The 18,718-nt window shown below is 49.2% G+C and overlaps 1 protein-coding gene across 1 annotated transcript; it reads right to left on the bottom strand.

Moving 5' to 3' along the window:
* Nucleotides 1-11,071: 11,071 nt before the first annotated feature.
* On the bottom strand, nt 11,072-13,832 carry GRIFIN (galectin-related inter-fiber protein). The gene is made up of 4 exons (XM_009560854.2): nt 13,794-13,832; nt 11,961-12,040; nt 11,704-11,866; nt 11,072-11,236 (listed from the first exon to the last, which is right to left on the bottom strand). Exons 1-4 carry the CDS (start codon nt 13,803-13,805, stop codon nt 11,072-11,074), a joined length of 420 nt encoding a protein of 139 aa, XP_009559149.2. The 5' UTR covers nt 13,806-13,832.
* Nucleotides 13,833-18,718: the final 4,886 nt, after the last annotated feature.

Genomic DNA, 18,718 nt, shown 5'->3' with positions numbered 1-18,718 from the left:
TGCGCCCCGCACAGCGCTCACACGCACACCCCGCGCGGCGCCGCACACGCGCTCCGTCCTGCACACACACACACACACACACACACACACACACACACACACACTGTCCTACAGCCCCCGAACACGCTCCTGCGTAGCTGCAGCCCTGCCTGGGGACCCCTGGCAGCCCCCCCCGTCCCTACATAACCCTCCCAGCACCCACGCACCTTTATAGACCCCCCCCTCCGCTACACCCACGCACTCCCCGCGCAAACACTCGGTGCACGCACCTTTTACAGGTGCCCCGCACCCCCGTCCCTCTCTTGCACGCGCAGAGGCTCCCCGTGCACTCGTGCACCCCGTCTCTTTGCACTCCCCCCCCCCCCCGCACGTTCGCACCCCCCACCCCCCCCCTTTGCACCCCGCACCCTCCCCGCACGTCGATTACGGCTCAGCCTCTGCACGCACACACTCGCACCCCGTGCGCGCACACACGCACTTTGCACACCCACGCAAACTCCCCCTCCTTCCCTCCGTCGGGAGTGCTGCCTGGGGACGGTCCCTGCTCGGGCTGAGCCGAGCTGAGCCGTGCCAGGTTCAGGTGAGCCGTGCCGAGCCGTACTGAGCTGAGCCTTGCCGAGATGCGCCGACCCACGCCGGGCTGAGCCGAACCGTGTCAGGCAGAGCTGAACTGTGCCGACTCGAGCTGCGCCGTGCCGACCCATGCCAGGCTAAGCCGAGCCAAGCCAGGCTGCGCCGAGCCATACGAAACTGAGCTTTGCCTAGCTGAGTCGTGCTAAGCTGAGCCTTGCCGAGCTGTGCCGACCCATGTCAGGCTGAGCTGAACCATGCCAGGCTGAGCCGACCCATGCCATGCTAAGCCAAGCCGTGCCAGGCTGAGCCAAGCTGTGCCAGGCTGAGCCAAGCTGTGCCAGGCTGAGCCAAGCTGTGCCAGGCTGAGCCGACTCATGCCAGGCTGAGCCGACCCATGCCATGCTAAGCCGAGCCGTGCCAGGCTAAACCGAGCCGCTCCAGGCTAAAGCCGAGCCGTGCCAGGCCGAGCCGTGCCAGCCGCCCCTCCCATCGGGCTCCAAGTGCCAGCCCTCCCCGGCCGTGGTGCTGAAGGGACAGCTCCGCGTGGGCCGGGCCGGGACCAGACGCTTAGGGACGTGCAGGTGCTTCACCGCATTCTTTCTGCTGTTCCCCTCTCCTCCTCCTCTCTTGGGTGTTCCCGGGTCTCAGCTACAAAGCAGAAAGGTACCCCCGCATTTCAGTAGTTAGCTCAACTCTTAACATCAAATCCACCGTCCTTCCGTGCTTTCCAGCGGAGTCCGGCATCCGACGGTTAACACCACAACAGGTATTGTTGGGAACCCACTCAAGCAAGGGACATTCCAGAAAGAATCCCAGCTTTATGTCTTTTCTTTTTCAACTGAAGGACTGGGAAGAATGTGTCATAGAAAAAGTCACTTAAAAAAAGTTGAAGGGGAGCAAGGTTGGTTTGTAAAATGAAGCTTTTGGCCAGAGGTACTTAGATGGTGCCAGTGAATCACAGAGGAAAAATGTTTCAACAAGAAGAACTGTTAACTCTGCCCGAGGTGTTTATTTCTTCTTTCTTTGCCTTCTCTGAGAGAAGGCAAGGTAACAAATACAGCCCACATGGAGGCTGTTTGTCACTGAATGGTGAATGCCCTTGATTTCAGCACAAAATTCTCCATCCATTTTAGTTTATTTATGTGAAAGAAGAAAGTAAATATTTTCGGTCAGCCTTATGTGAAATGAAAGAAAGATCAGCAGTGGAACCACGTTTTGGGGGAGGGGAAATGTGATCAGAGTGTAAAGCTCTTCTGCATTAGAATACATTTGCTTTAAGCATGTGACTGTTTATTCCCTTATAGTTTTATGTATGTGTATTTATAGATCTTCAGAGACAAAAAAACTTCTACAAACTAATTATAGCGTGTTGCCCAGAGCACAAGGTACACATTATTCTATGCAGTGAAATGCACGGACACTCTCATGGATACCTAAAATCTGCTGCAATTCCACAGCTGCTCCACAAGCAAATAGATCTGCCGCAAACAGGCAACCACACAGGCCAGGGCTGAAGGCAGCAATTGGAAATCTCCATGCACCTAAGCCCTTGCCAGCCTCTGCTCAGCCTCCCCAAAGCAGACCTATCATTACACACAGAAAACGACAGAATGGAGGTGTTTAAGTCAACAGTTTTAGTAAGGTATTAACAGAATAAAAGAGAAGAGAGTGAAGAAATGTGCCAGGGTTCTTTGAACATATTTTGTCCAGGTAGTTACCTTGAAAATATTCAAGCTAATAAATACAGTTAACTTTATATTCCCCCCTCTTCTCCCCTCATGCGCTTTATCTGTAACCTGCCTGATTTACTGCTAAGGAACCTCTAGACCTTAAAATATTAGGCCAGACTATTAAGTTCATCAGTGATTCACTATAATTAGGATGAATCTGCTTTTGCATCCCTTGACACAACTCACGAATGCCAACCCATCTCTAACAACAAATGACAAACCCATATGCTGTGTACATCCAAGAGAGAAGACAAGAACTTTGATTATAATGAGTTCATTGATTCTAACAAGATCAAAGTCACCAGATAACACAAGATGGGGAATCTCCAACAAAACCAAATGCCATACTCTTTTCACATTTGTCCCCTCTTACAGAACAATTTTGGAGTGGAAGCTAAATAAAGCCCACTGGAGACAGGAGCCATCCTTCAGCTGCAAGGGTAATGGACAGGACTCTGCTTGTACAGCAAAGTACATCAGAAATAACCTGCTGGTCTCACCGGAGTTGCAGCTGTGGAGAACTGACCTGAGAGGAGGAGTGAGTCAGCCACTTTGGGCCTTTGCCAGAATATCAGAAAAACTCACAGCATCTCCCAAGCCTGCTTTGGCTGCCCAACCTGCTCTGCCCACTTCAGAGTCCCAGAGTGGGGTAAATTTAGCATAGCTGTCTCAGCATCACCTCCCTGCTCCCGCTGCAGCATGAGCTGGGTGTTGCACAGCTGCAGTGATGCTCTGACAGTCCCAGGCCCAAGAACTGATCTAAGTTAAGGAAACCCTGAGGCTTTTCCAGCTTATGCTGCTGACCAGATGGGCCAGGTCATGGAGAGTGTGAAGGTGGGTCAATTCCTCTGGTTGTGCATCTACTTACGGCAGCTGATGTGCTTTTTCCCACTTAAACTTTTCTCCCTGCTGAGTACACAGTTTGGCATCTGGGCTCTGGGAGGGTTATTCCTCCCTGCTAGTGCCCCCCACCCAGAGAACACACTCCCACACGGGCCCAGCAGAGCTGTGTCCCTGGCACACTGTGTTCTGGCTGACATCTAACCAAAGGGCACATTGGTTTCTTAACCTTCTTCCAGTGCGTATCCTGGCATGCCTAATGTGTCTCAGCTGCCGTGGTTTGACCTGAGGTGGTAGAATTAGAGGATGTAGGTGCTTTTCCCCCAACTGTGCTTGCCGAGCAGATACATGGGATGGGATCTGGTCTCTCTACAGAGATGAAACACAATTAAGACCTGTCTCAGTCAAGTGGAGGCTGGATTGATGCTGCTGGGATGGACTGTCCAGGGGCTGATTGTGTTTGGGAGGATCTTGTGAGCCGGGAGCACGTTCCAGCTTGATGTGATGAGGGGAACACTGGCACTGATGAAATAATTTACCATGGGGTTTGCTGGGAGGTGCTGGTTGGACTGCCCTTGAAAAGCACTGGCTGAAACCCAACTTCATTGCCACTTACCTCTCCTGCCCTTTGCATTTCTCAATTGACGGCATGGAGATAGGAGGACCTTGGCACAAGGGACGCTCCCGAGACCCTTGTGGCTGCCCCTGTGCTGCACACACTGCTTCTCCCTCCCAGGGACCCTGCTGCCACTGCAACCCAGGAGGGTCCGTGCGTGCATTTCTAGTGCCTGATTATAAGCAAGAGTAATACAGAAACCTGCCTCTGCATTTCTCGCTTGCCATCAGGAGACAGTAACAGCAGCACAGTTTGCTGTCTCGAACAACAACAAAAAGAAAGTCCATCCTTTTTCTGGGACGTTTTCTTGCAAAGCTCTGACCCAGCAATAAAACTCCTCAAAATCCTGGATGCCACTGGCTTGGGGGGAACCTCTGAGCCAGCTTTGTCGCTCCCTCTGCTGGTGGCTGCTGCACCCCTGTGCCACCGCTGCTCCAGCACTGTGGTGGTGGTGGGGACACGAGCTATTTCTGGCACTGCGGTCCAGGTCCCCGGCAGAGCTCTGGTGTGGCGTTCGCTGATGTCAGCGCATTGACGCGGCTGTGAATCCAGGATGAGCTAAGAGGCCAACAATGCGCACGGTCAAAGATGATACACAGAAGATGCCAAGGGTACTTCAGATTCTTTGAAAAGAAAATCACAAAACAAATAAAAAACATCTGGGAATTGTTTGTAATTACTTTTACGATAGTGAAAACATGTCTGCTCCCACTGTCCCTCCCTCTCAATCAGAGAATGAAACATTTAAAGTATTTCAAGTGTCCTTTGGAGGATTTTAAATGGAAAATGTGCGCATTTTTATGCCTGAGAATATTCACTGATATCAGTTTTCATAAACAGATACGTGGCAAACTCCTTATCTTCTGTCCTTTTTATTGGAAGCCTTTTAGATTGAGTGCTAGGGAAATGCAGTGGCTGAAGTAAAAAAGATAATTCAGCACAGACGAATGTGTCCAATACAATGTTCACTTGCTCAAGAGGAACGGAACACCATTTTGGCATTAGTGCGACTGAAAAATCTGTCTTTCAGATATCTTTGACATTGGTTTGGGCAGAACTGCTGGCAAGTAGCAGTCTGGGGAAGGCAGGGCTGGACCTGCTCCTGCAGGGATGCTGCTTAAAACCAGGAGCACACCAAAATCATTTGATGCTGTGTCATTAAAAGGAGAGCGTTGAAAGGGAGCTGTACTGCACAACAAAGCGGGTTTTTAAAGGAGAAATCAGTGCTGTGGGTCCCTAATTCGTTGCACAAGGTTTTGAAGGGACACTGAGCATAGATGAAGTCAATCTTTGAGAAGTTAAGGGGAGCCAGGGCTCAGGAGAGCTGGCAGCTGCCACACAAAGCAACCCTCTATCACCTCCTGCATCCAGCCCTTCTCTTCCCCAGTCTGTGATCCAGGATTGGTTGAAGCAATGGTGGGCTTTTCTCTGTGTCCATGCTTTTGCGGTGGTCTCACTCTCTTCATCAAGACGGCTACCATCAACCCTGGGGAGAAATAATTGGAACCAAACTGAAAGCAAAGCAAAAATCAAGGGGATTTGGTAACTGAGGAAAGCTGATTGTTTGATTTTCCCTGTTGCAACTCAAGGGCTAAGCAGTTTGTCACTGATACTGCTGAGGAGGGAGGTAGATAAGATAATATTAGGAGCAGGAGCTGCTAAGGCAGTCAGTCCTCTATCCTCCTACCTCCACGCTGTCAGATTTGCATAACAATATTACTTCCCTGGTGCTCTTTACCCATGTGCAACAGGCTAATAAGGGGCTTTTTAGATGACAAAGCTTTCTCAGTTCCATCAGCTGATTGCCATCTGGGGGAAATATCTGACAAAGGCTTTAAATTTGCCTCTGTTTGCCTCTTCCCAGCTGAATAGGCTTGCAGAGTGGAAATGCAGAGAGACAGGAAGGAAAGGCTCTGAGAAAAGCGCTCTCAGGGCCCAGATCTGCCAGCATCAGGGAGGAGGTAAAGGGCTTAGAGAATACAGCAGGAGGAAGTTTGTCTTTCTGGGCAAGATGATTTACTGTCAGCCCAGGTGATCCTTTGTGGGTAGCTGTCACACAGCGGATACACCTTGGATCACGTTGCAGTAAGAATTAGAACTTGGGCATGTTAATAGAAGGTCTTGTTATGTGCTTAAAAATAAACTTCCCTACATTTTGTACGCCTATTCAGGAAATCCTTAGGATTTCTGCTCTGTGATTTCAAGAAGGGATCAGCTGGGAGTCGGGTAGAGATGTGACCCTGGTTCTGAATGCTCTCCAGCGGTCTACTCGAATGTTTTGACAAGATAAGAGGGGAAAAACAACCACTCTGTGAGCCATTATTTATTTTGGGCTGCGCTTTAGAAGGAATATCCACAACTAGTTGTGAAAAACTGGGCAGGCAGAAGCTTTGAGAGGTTGTTGAACACTGTCAGGATTAGTTGCAAACTTTTTCTCTCTAGTAATAATGCCTCACCTCTCTCGGTGCAGTCACTCATCTGGAAAGACCGGAGCAATTTACTGGAAGTACAATCACTGGTCTCTCGTCACCACTGACCATGTCTGTCTTTCTGCTTTCAGTGTGTGTTCACCGCACAGAGCAACTTCAAGAAACAAAAGCTGACGATAGCAGGAGTTCAGCACAAAGGCAGAGGTTAGAAGGTGAAATAGGTGCAGCTCTGTTTTCTTCCCAGTTTTTGAAATCAGTAAGGTTTTTTATGCCATAAATCACATAGCAATTGCTGAGCCTTTCTTTGGACAGGTGGTGTATCAAGGAAGGGGAAGAAATGAAAAGATGTGGGTGGCTCTTTGGTTGTTGTTTGTCTGGAGCATGAAAAAAGCTAGAAAAATGCCGATTAGCACCTGAGACCACAGCAACGATACAGATAAATGGAAAATTCTTCTGGCTAATGAGCTACTCAGCAGCCCTGGCCCGTTATTTAAGATAAGGGGCTGTCTGGTCTATGTGGCCTGGGCTGTGCTGCAGACTGTACCGGGGTTCACCTTGGAGCCTGTTAGCTCAAGAGTCACGACAACTTCTCCAAAATCACAGAATGTCCCAGCCAGATCAGTAGCTGCCGAGCAAAACGAGGCTGGAGGCAAACCCATCCAGCTCCCTCCCTCCTCTCTGCTCTACTCCTTTCCCCCGCATGCCTTGGTTTCCTCATCTGCACAAGGGTGTTATGATCCTTCCTTTTCTTTATGGTTTATTTGGATCTTTGTGGATTCAAACTGCTTTATAAGAGCCAGACAGCCTTACAATGGTGTGACGGTGCACAGAAAGCATCCTGATCTTTGCAGACTCTTTCCTTGTGCTATGGTCAAGTCAGAAATTTGGCGAGCTATGTTCATATAGCTTAAAGGATTAACGTGATAAATTGCATCTAGCCTTGGCAAGAGGGTCTTGAGCAGACTGCAATCAGAGAGCCAGTAAATTTGGGCATCAGGTTAATTTCTGCCACCCTTTCCTCAGACAGCAGTGATATATAATAACACAACTGTCAAATAAAGTGATACCATAAGTTTAAAACCTTCAGCCTCTAGAGCAGATCCTTTCTTTCAGGAAAGAATCCCTCTCCAGCATGCATTTAATGTCTGCAGCTGGTCCCTGCCACCAGGCATGCAAGATCAGGGCAGAGAGGTGTGCTGTCCTGCCTGAGCTGGCTCTGGATGGAGGTGCTGTGAGTTAAAGTGGCTTTATAAACCCCTCTTCAAACGCAATGAAAGAAGCGTTTCTCTGCTTTCCAGCAGAGACTCCTTTTCAGCTGCAATCTGGGGCTGCCAGAACTGTCTCTTCCCAGTCAGAACTGAGAGTTACTCCTCCTTTCTTCTTGTTTTCTTTCTCATGCTCTTCAGTAAAAAAAGGCTGAATATTTGCCCCCAGTCCTGCCAGCAAACACCTGCAACTTGTGAGCATTCAGAGTCTGACAGCCCCCGTTGTTGAACAAGCAGCCTTTTAGACAAGGGTTCAGAGATGTAAGAAAGCCACTGCTGATAAGTCCTGCACTTCCTAGCAGCTATTTCTGTGGCAATGTGTTGGGAACACAGAAAGCTCAGAGGATGTGAGAAATTAGAGGTGGCGTAGACACGAGTCCAGGATCACTGAACTGCACCACAACACATTCGGTCGGGGTCAGTGGAGAGGTGATGAGCTCTGCAGCATCGCAGCTGCTGCCCATCAGGAGATGCTCATGGGGGCATTGAGGTGGGAGGAGAAAGAGAATTGTTGGTTAAACAGTTAACAAGCGCCACCTTCACCAGAACTGCCCTCTAGCCGTGAGTACATAGCTAAAATTCTAGTATCAAAGCTTGCTTGGGTTTTTTTGGGGGCTTATTGTTGTTGTTGATTTGTTGGGTTTTTTAGAGTCATGGTCTAATAAGCACATAGGCATCATGTCCGGAAGTGTGAGACAGATGCAACCTGCCTGAATTTCTCCTTATGTGTGTGTGTTTTCCTAGAGTTCTTTCCCAGTGCACCAGCAACAAGTCTTTGTCCTTTATCACACTGCTTTATATATCTGAAGGCGGGACCCGGGGTCAGATATTAAAGTTTTCCTTGCTATGGCTGACAGAGACAGTGTCACTCAGTCGGATGCCTCTCGGCTGCTGCTCTGCTGGTGGAAGGTGAGTGTTGTTGACGTGAGAGCGGTTTGCTCACCAGCCTGTGAGGAAATTACCGATGCTTGCTGCTGGGGTATGTGATGATTGCCAGCAGTGTCAGCAGCACCAAGGAGGGCTTTATGGTCACGCACCAGCAGGTGCTCAGCAGGAGAGGAGCAGACAGTGCCAGAGGGAACCTTGGCACTAGGAGTCCTGGAACAGACCAAGCTTGAAGGATTATGAGCCTGATTTTCCTCTTGTGGATTTGAGGACATGCCAGGGCAATTCACTGAGCATGGCAGACCCAACCCAAATGAAGAGAATCTGTGGGAAAGGGAGAGTCTGTGTGGGAGGTCACCGCCTCTGCTGGCTTTGCCTCCTGAGGGACATCTGTGCCTAAGGTGTCCCTCAGCAGTTCCTTTAAGATTTAAGGGCAGAAGTTGCTGCTTTATGAGCAGATCCTGCCTAGGATAGTCCTGATGCCATCCCACAGTAATTGCTTTCTCCGAAAGCCTTTCAGTCAGTCTCCTGTGCTGCACTTGGTTGCAGCAGAAATATTGTTCTTGGCCCTTAGGTTGAGCAGTGAAACACTGGTCTGTCCCAGAGCTGTACCCCTATCTGCTTCTGCTCCTTCCCCTCCAAAAGGCCTCCAGCTTTCCAAAAAATACCCTTGGGTGGGAGCTTGTCTCCACCAGTTCCCTCCCTGGTTTCAAACTCTAGGTCAGGAGTAGAAAAGCTGTTAAAATTTGGAAGAAAGATTGGTTTGTTCCCTTCTGTCACCTCAATACAATCACGCAATGCCTCCGTGCGAGTTTGATGCACCAACCCCCCTCCTGAGAGTTTAACTGACCATCATAATTGTGGGGCTTCATTTTCCTCCAGAGTATCTCCTCAAGGGACAGAAGAGGGTCACAGATTTGGAGGGCATTTCTCATTTCCCATAAAACTGTGCAAAACAGCTACGAAGAGCCAGCCCTGGAGTTTTTCTCCCAGAGATGCTTGTGGCTCCCCAGACCTCTCTTGCTCTGAAGACCCTTTTACCCTTGGGAATGTTTTGGCTGGAGGAGGCAGGACATAAAATCCTGGTGCCAGCAGCAATGCTGTGGATGTGTCAGGAGAGATTGGGCTCTCACCATGCAGATGGTAATGGAGTGAGATCAGCCGCTGGCAGAAGCTGAGGAGAACGTGCTCAGGAGTCAGGGCATAATCTCTGCCTCTGCCTGATTTTTTGTGGCATCTCTTTATTTATTTGTACTTGAAATGGGTTTTGCCCTGCTTCTCTGGTCCTTTTGTGCTCGCTTCTGGAAAACAATGAAATTGTGACGTGTTTCTGCAGCAGTGGTTGGAATTTGTGGCCATATAAGTAAAAAGTATTACCTAGTAAATAATTTAATCACTTTTCCTCCTTGAAAAATTATGTCTTCTACCAACCCTCAAAGAGGGCTGATAGAGATAAAAAAAAAAGAGTAAAAAGAGTAATTTCTTTCAAACGCAGTTCAGCGTTATCAGATGCATGACATGGAGATCCCGGTGGGCATGATTTTGCCTGTGTTTGTGCCTGTTTTACTGAAGGGATGGCCATAAGACTAAAGCTTGTTGAACTCCTGAGTTCCAACACGACAACCAGAATTTGAGCTGACCTTCCTGCCTCAGTGGTGACGGATTTATTCCAGGCCAGAGGAATTGTCACTTTCTCCAGGCTTTCTGACTTGCAACCAAGACATTGGCCATTTCCAAAATGTAATTTGTGTTCTTTCTGGGGGGGCAAGAGGTACTGCTTGGGACCGTTTTGTGTTCCCATTGTGCTCTTTGCCACAAGAATAGGACGGTTTCCAGTTAATGTTATTTATGGTCTGGAAAAGCATGATAAACTTTTTAGCAGACTCATAAATGTCAGTTTTGTGGCATCATATGTTGTGGTTGGCTACACAGTCACCTCTTTCTCATAAGTCCTTGAAACTATAAACGGAGTGCGGAGTTGGGGATGGACAATTTGAGCATTGAGAAAAGGTTGGAACAATGTTGTGACCTTCAGAGATCTCACCCAAAGGCAAGGATGAATCAGGGCTGACTTCTTCCCGGTGTTTTCTCCTTGATGGAAACAACTGGCTAGGCGGGATTGTCTTTGCCTTTTGCGTCAGGAATGTGGTCTGTCTTATGTCTGAGGAACAAAGGAGTGATTTGGGGGCAGCTGTAATTGCATTTTTGGAGTGAGTTCCTGTTCAGATTTAACACTGTGACATTATGCTTCTTATGATGCGTGTAATTAAAACAAAGTAAAAATAACATTGCTTAGCCTACAGTGGCCTGGTCAAAGAATTGGAGATATGTTGCGCTCCAGGGAAGAGGGTGGAAGAGAAGAGGGTGGAAGGGCCAAGTGAACTGTTTTGAAAGACAACTAAATAGGGGGAGTAAAGAAAACAAGAAAGCAGAGCAAAGAGAGAAACCAGAGGGTATCCACAGGAATAATGGCACTTTGTTCATTCCGAACTTATCATCTAGACCCTGATTTATTCAGATCGTCTTGTTTAGAGTCCAACTGCATTTCTAGTGCATGATGAAGGGACCATGTGCTTTTATGTGTCTCTTTAAGCTTTTACCCTTTCATAACCCAATGAATCACTCTTAGGCTCTGTCTAGGGAGTCTGGAGTTGGCAGGACTCAGGGTGAGCAAACATGGCTGGATCAGGAGCTTAAGAGGCAATGGTCTGTGAACTGTCCCACCTCTGGTCTCTAGTAAAGACCTCGTTTAGTGATTTCCACTGAAGAAATGGTAATATCATTGAGAATCTGCAGCTTGGTGATGGATGAAAGCTGCTTCTGCCGATGCTTGTACTGCAAGATTTTGTTTTCATCAATGAAAATGTGGAAATAATCCTGGTCAGAGTAGATTTCAACCTGAAAGAGAGACTGTGTTAGGTTCACCATGTGGCCACGTGTCTTTACTGGACCTTGCTGCCGTTGTGTCAGTGACTGCCCAGATCTGGGCACATGTACTTAGAACTCATTTCAAATCCCGCTAGAGCGGCACACGCACTGCTCACCCCCATTTTGGGCAAAAGATGGGAATAACCAACTTCTTGAGTTCATGGTAGCATAAAACTGGCCATAACACAAAGCCTAAATTGAAAACAAATGGAGCATCCAGGGATTATTGCTGGAGCTCTGCGGGTCTGTGTGGAGTTGGGGGTAAGTCAGCAGCAAAAGAGGGTTCAACAGAAACACTAAGAGGAGATAGAGCCAGAGAGGGGATGTTTTTGTGTATGGTGCTAGCAGGGAAGGCAGGGCTAGATCCATGAGGACCCCAGTACTGGCTGGGTCACTCCTGTCCACACAGGGAGGTCTGTGGGGTGACACAGGGTTACCTGGAATGGCTCCTTTGCTTCGAAGGGGAAGATGCTATTAACCTCTTCCTTCCCCCAGTGGTTGGCAAGGAAGGAGTTGCAGACGATTCTGGAGCTGGAGAAGCGAGGGTTAAAATGGAGAGCGATTTGGTCTCCAGGATCACAAAGCAAATTAATTTCAAACCTAAGACAGCGAGAGAAAGAAGTGATGGAGAGCAGTGGAGCAATGCTGCTGGCTGTCACGAGCCAGGAGAGCTGCGAGTGGAGTGTGTCCTTACATGCTTGTACTGGAACTGGTCTCACCCTTGACCACGACGCTCCAGCCAGGACACATCCCCTCTGGGTACAGGGCCTCGAACTGCCGGTGAGGAGGCAATGGTGAAACACGGCAAGATGGGGGAGCTGCATGGCCCCACTCACCCCTTATGCATCTCCATCCTTTTAACTCTCTCATTGTCTTCTCCTTGCTCCCCGCTCCGATGCGGGCACACTCTCTGCTGCTGCCTTTTTCTCACTCCTAAATAAACTCAAAGCCTTTGATTATTTTATCTTCCTCTGGTTGTTTTTTTTAGTTTCTTTTCGCTCCCTGGTCCCATCCAGCTCTTTACAGAAGCCCTCAGGGGCAGCAAAACCCACCTCATCCACTGAATGTTGGAGGAAATTCATTTTGTATCAATTTAGAGAACAGCATCAGTGTTCTTATTAAAAAACATGAGTGCCTTCATTGCCGACAGGACACAAAGATGCTCTGTGTCCTTGCCTGGGCAGTGCAAAATCCAAAGCAGAAAATTTTGTGATGTTTTGAAGCAAGATGTGGAAGACAAGGGCTGATCTAGGAACGGGTGTAAGGTGGCATCCACCCATCCTCATTCAGCATCACATGGGTGGCTCTTGCCATGAGCTCCTGTCTGATCCCCCGTTCCACCCATCGCCCCCATCTCCAAGGTTAAACTTGCATGAAATGAGCTGGAAAATATTCCTTTTTGAATAATTCATAGTTTTATTAAATTACTCATATTAATAAGAACTGCTTGCCATTTCACCTCGCTTCTTTTTTTTAGCACTCTAATGATCTTGCACTTCTGAGATTCCCCCTCTCTCAAGCTTATTACTCACACTGGGAAAGTCTCTCCAGCCTCAGCTTCTCCATTGTCAGATCCATGCCTTGGTTTTGCCTCACATAGCTCAGCACTTTCGCTCCCTTGTTTCTTCCTCTGCCGAGGTTTCCCATTTCCAATGCATTTTTGGGATATGCATGGTTTTGGGCAGGACCTGAGACGATGACCAGGCTCATGCCACCATGCCCAGCTACTTTTGGCGAGCAGCTCCGGGAAACAGTCCGTGGTCATTCAAGTGTTCTGACCACACTGGTGTTCCCCGCTGTGAAGCGTGGAGGCCTGATGGAGCTGATGATATGGTTTCAAACAGCGAGTGGTGATGGTAGCACCCAGGTTAGTCTTGCTTTGACCCTTAGCTTGTTGTCATTACAAAGACTCCCAGGAAAACACACAACATAGAATTATAGAATGGTTTGCGTTGGAAGGGACCTTAAAGATCATCCAGTTCTGATCCCCCTGCCATGGGCAGGGACACCTCCCACTGGATCAGGCTGTCCAAGGCCCCATCCAACCTGGCCTTGAACACCTCCAGGGATGGGGCAGCCACAGCTTCCCTGGGCAACCTGATCCAGCAACATGTACACAGGAAACAGAGCTTCCCTTTCTGCTGCCAGCTGTCCCAGTGGAGATAGGTAGCAAAGCACAGATTTCTCCTGCTGAAGTATCTGTTGTATTTTGGTCTCGGCTTAAACCCTCCAAGCTAGAAGTGCTGCCATCAGAACAGAGTTACCCTAGATCAGCCCTTGTGCAACTGAGACAAGAATTCTGTCCTATCATCTTTTCTCAAAAGCCACAAAGCTCTCAGCTTTGCAATAGCCTGGGTGGGACTGAAGTAGAGAGGCAGCACCATAAGTGGCATCCCAAAATCTTTCTGGATTTCTGCCTTTCTCGCCCTCATCTATGCCTCTTTCCTTTATCCACCGCCTGACCCTGCACTGACCCATCACCCGTCAGATGGACCAGGCTGTGCCAGCTCCTGTCTCCAGTACTTACCCGCAATGACATCCCGCTCTCCTGCCTTTGCGCCGCAGACTCGGCTGCGCGCAGGGTCAGAGAGGTCTATATAGAGGCTGTCGGCCTGGAGCCCACGTGTGTGGGGATTAGCAGCGACAGAGGACTGAGGTCTCCCTTTCAGAGTCAGCTCTTGGATGCAGCTGGGAGAAGGGGAGCAGCAAATCCTGCTGCCCAGACGGCGAGGTCAGCCCACTCATGCGTGCGGAGCTAATCCAGCCCTGCTGCTGCCCACACAAAGGCAGCGGTGGTCAGGCGCTCCTGAGCTGTGACGTGATGGAGCTGGGACGGATGGGCATTCAGATTGTGCTCCGAGGGGGTAAACGAGCTTAATGAGTGAAGGAAGGATGGAGACTCCCACAGCTGGGGGAGATACCAGGAGTTCCACCTACTACAAGATCCAGAGAGAAGGGAGGTGGCGGAGGAGAAATGATGGCTCCTACAGGGGCTCAGCTTCATCCTGACCATGAGAGATTTCTTTGTCTCTCTGTTTTCTTTTTTGTTCACTCTTTGTGGGTCAGAGCCTGGCCTCAAATCAGCTGATACCAGCTCTGTCACAGCCGCTTTTTCCAGCTCATGGCACCTCGGGGCCAATGAGGCTCAGGATGCTGCTGTGCCGAGCTCAGCATGTCCCAGCCCTGCGTTTCCCTTCCCTGCCGGGGACAATACAGAGATTTGGGAGCAGGGTGAGGGACTCTTTGTCCAGTGTTTCCTGTCATGGAAAGGCACGGAGAAATGGGTAGCAATGAAATGAATTTCAGTGATGGGGATTTTCATGCAGACAGTCAGCGTGTGCTAACGTACAGCTGTGTGACGCTGAGCCAGGGAAAGAAGGTATGGCTGCACATCCTGCCTTCTTCACAGAGTAAATGCATGAAAAACAGATGCTGGCCCCATCCCTGCACATAAGGGGGGCTATGATGCTCCCTGACTGGTCCTACAGGAATCCATGGCTTTCGTGGTTGAAGCCTCACTCTATGAGCCACAGTGCTGGTGTTATTTAATGTGTTTATGTTATTTCCAGTAGATAAGCAGAGTTAGAGCTGTTATCCCAGGCTCTGGTGCCCTTGGCAGATGATTAAAAATGCAATCCAGCAGACATAGAAGCCAACAGCCTCTCTTAGGGCTGAAAAAGCCAAGTCCCAGGCTGGGATTTACCCATTTGGACTTGTACAAAACTGAACTGTGTAAAGCTGAGCCCTGCTGCAGTCTCCTTGCTCAGCTCCCAGCCCTCCAGGTGCTGTGCTTGGGTGCACCGGAGTGGAGCTCTGTGCTACAGATGGCAGCATTGGAACGTGCAAGGGAGCCACAAGCGGGTGGCAGAGGTGCTGGAGTGGTGATGGCAGGGCCTGGGACATCCCACCCATCCCTCCTTGAGCTGCTGGAGGATGCTGGACATTGGCATCTCCAACCTGCCCAGCCACATCTCCCCTACTTATGACCTGAAGATGAAGCTTTGTTTTCACACCCTAAATCATCCCTCTCTGTTCGTTTCTCCTGCCAGCCAGGACAAGGGACTGTGGGGAGAAGGGGCTGCTTTGGAGATGGCCACCATGGGAGAGGGCAAAACCAGACAGCGTTGGGGTCATCTTTTATTTTGTCTAGTTAAATCAAGTGCTTTAACACATGATTTAACACATCACACAGCCTGTCCTGGCAGGGTGATGTCCTGGCCATGCTGAGTTTCATTCCAGCTCCCACTGCATCCTCTGCTGGTGCCACCACCAGCAACAGGCGTGGAATTTGCTTCCCTGTTACAAAAAGCTGCGTCAGGCCAAGTGGCTTCGGGAGCCATAGCTGTCTGCAGGGATGCCCTATGGGAGAGCAAAAAGTACCAGCAGAGGCACATTTGGAGAGATAAGTAAGCCCTCAAGGAGGCAGGTGGGTTTTAGGCTGCTCTGTTTTGGGGGATAGCAACTTTTGAGATGCTCAATGCTTCCCAAAATTCACAGCTTTTCCTCCTGCTGCATCACAGCAAGAGCACTTCTCCTCCAGGGCAGAAGTGCCAGCATATGTTTCTCCACCAGTAAATGATGCCCAAATACCAACTGGTTTTACAGCTGCACCTTTATTTGCCTTCTGCCTGTTATGCTACTGTTCAGCAAGGAGGAAGGGACTGGAAATATGTCTAAAATCTCAGATGTTGGAGGCAGCATTGGGTGCTTAGATCTTAATGCCATAACTTTTCCTCCCTTTTGTGATGGATGGATGGAAAAATAATCAAACATGCTGATTATGTGCCACTGGGATACAGTCTGAGGGAGTCTAGTGTAGGAAATGAGATGATAACCTGGTGGCTTAGTTAACTACAGGGGATCTTTGTCAATGTGACACTTTGGTGATTATCAAACTACGTATTAGCAGACATGTTTATGCATTTGTCAGTCATTTAGTCATACAACAATCAGAGTTTGCTCCTTTCCTTAAGTTGTTATTAGCCATTTCCCGCTCTTGCTTCTTTGTCTTAAAGTCCTTTTTCTGCTGCTCACAATGTAGCAGAAACACTCAGCTTGACACTGCACTTCCAGCGGGGTTTTTCATGCAAGGCTCCCCTGCGCTACTGTGGGTGTTTCTGGACGTGTGATTATTTCAATTGATCTCTAGAGGTCTCCAAACACACAGCCTGGACTTTCAGGACCTGAACACAGTGCTCGCGTCCTCACACCATCCACTGATTTTCCCCCTTGTTGCTCTGCCTGGCTCTGCAGTTCACCCGCAGTGTTCTCACACCTGCTTGGGTTTTGCTGTCAACTCTGATAGAAAAGAGATGTCCATCTTACGATTAACTCAGCTGAGCTCTGATGTGAACGATGCCTTCGGATACTGCCTCAGGTATAGTCTTCACACACTGGTAAGTGTTGTCCTGTATTGAGGGGCCATGGTTTAGGGATAGTTAGGAATGGTTGGACTTGATAATCCAGTGGGTCCTTTCCAACCTGGTGATTCTGTGATTCCATGATTCTATATCTACCTTGTTCTGTCAACCAGAAACACCCGCAGACAGACCTGGCTGTGACCGCACCTGCACTATCGTGCTGTATATGTCCTCAGGCATTATTGCACAGCCCCATCTCCTATTAATATTCACCTATATATGCACACACACACACATATAGCAGCCACTGAACCTCAGCAATACACACCTACTGGAGGCCTGTGATCACAAATCGACCCACATCCATTAAATACACCAAAACAAAGGAGCCAGGCTGGTGCTCCTGGCCCTCAGCCGCACACGGCTGGTGGACTCACATGTATAAAGTTGCTTTGGCGCCTAGTGGCCATAGCAAGGGGGCTGTGGACACAGGGGTGCAGCAAGAGCCAGACTCCTCTTGGAATCGCCCTTGGCTAACTCTCTTGGGACCAGTTTAGGGGTTCCAGACCTGCAGCTTTATGGAATAATTTAAGATTAAGCAAAGAAATTAGGTATTCTTAGTGGTGGGCTTTAACCACTAGCCAGGATGAGCCTCACCAGCCAGGGAGGCTGCAAATGGTGGCATTGCAAAGTCACTTGCTTTTCCTCTTTGAACGTCCACACCCAGCCACCAGCTATTGCCTGTCTGGGGAAAGCAGCGTGACTCCTTTCTCCAGCTCAAGAACTCAGGCATTTTCCTTCATCTCTGGAGCCAGAGTGACTCGGACGGTGAGTCTGCATTACCCTAAATCCAGATGGGTTTCCCAACGTCTTTCCTCACCAGACCAAACCAGGGGCTGTGATTTCCTCAGCGCACGCCTCTGGGTGAGGCTTCTCCAGATTTGCTTATCTGCCGCTTGGCGGTATTTATACCACCTCTACAGCCATTCCAGTTCCTCCAAGGAATTCCTAAAACTCCCCCGTGCAATCAGGAGTCAGCCTTCTGCCTGGGAATGTGTTATCTCATAAGGGTTTTGGCACATCGCTTCACCAGCTCAGCCTGATTCTCTCTTCCCCAGACTTACAGCTCCGTGTTAGCTCCATGCTCCTGGCTGCTCTGCTTAGGGTCTCTCTCCAACTCTGCTGTCTACAAGCCAGAGTGCCACGCCAGGGCTGGGTGATAGGAATGCTGGAAAGAAAAAAACAGTTTATCTTTCATAAATATAAACTATTTAAACTATCTATTTAACTTAAAACAACCGCTTTGAGTTAAATCTCAATGCAACAGTCAATTGTATCTCTATATTTCTGCAATTTCACCCTGCTGTGCTTTACAGAGTTGGCCAGAAGAGGGCTGGAGACTCCAGACAAATCCCTGAGACAAATGATAGTATGAAAAAATAACACATGGATCTAACTTTAGAAATGCCTGATGCAACACCCGCTGCTGCTCTGGGATGGGGTCAACTTTGCAGCCTGCGCCTCTCCCACCTGGTTTAAGGAGACTTCACTCTCTCTCAACCTCATTCTCTCTCAGAAGGAGTCCCTTTACATTGCCCAACCCAAACATCCCAAGGCAGCTTGCCGGACAGCAAGGAAAGACAAACATCACACCCTGCAAGGTGGCAAGAGAAACAGAGGGAAGCTAACACCCCACCACACACCGCCTGGCTCCAACCCAGTGTTGACCGAACTTCATGTGCCTCGTTAGAGTGTCAGCGCCACTAACGAGCTGCTGGGAACTGCCTCAGCACTGGGGCTTCTGAGGCTGTTGTGTTTGTCAGATTTTCCATTCTTTGGCCTCTCGTTAGTGTGTCCCATCATCCTCCCAGTCAGACACTGGTGCTGGGGAGGGAGAGGGCACATCCTCTGCCTCAGCAGCCATCTGGGCACCTGCCAGTCTGAAATTCTGCTTTTATGCTTGTGGGACAGTAAGTGAGAAAAAGAGCCTGGTTTGGTCCCGGGTGGTGCCATGAATGTGAACGGCTGCAAGCGAAATCCCTGCCTCTAGTTGTACTCTTTCCCCATGTCAGTGAAGGGGGAAGGTGTTCCC

This window comes from Cuculus canorus, chromosome 15, assembly GCF_017976375.1.
Source record: "Cuculus canorus isolate bCucCan1 chromosome 15, bCucCan1.pri, whole genome shotgun sequence".
NCBI classification, from domain to species: Eukaryota; Metazoa; Chordata; class Aves; order Cuculiformes; family Cuculidae; genus Cuculus; species Cuculus canorus.
This window is presented reverse-complemented; position numbering and strand designations above follow the sequence as displayed.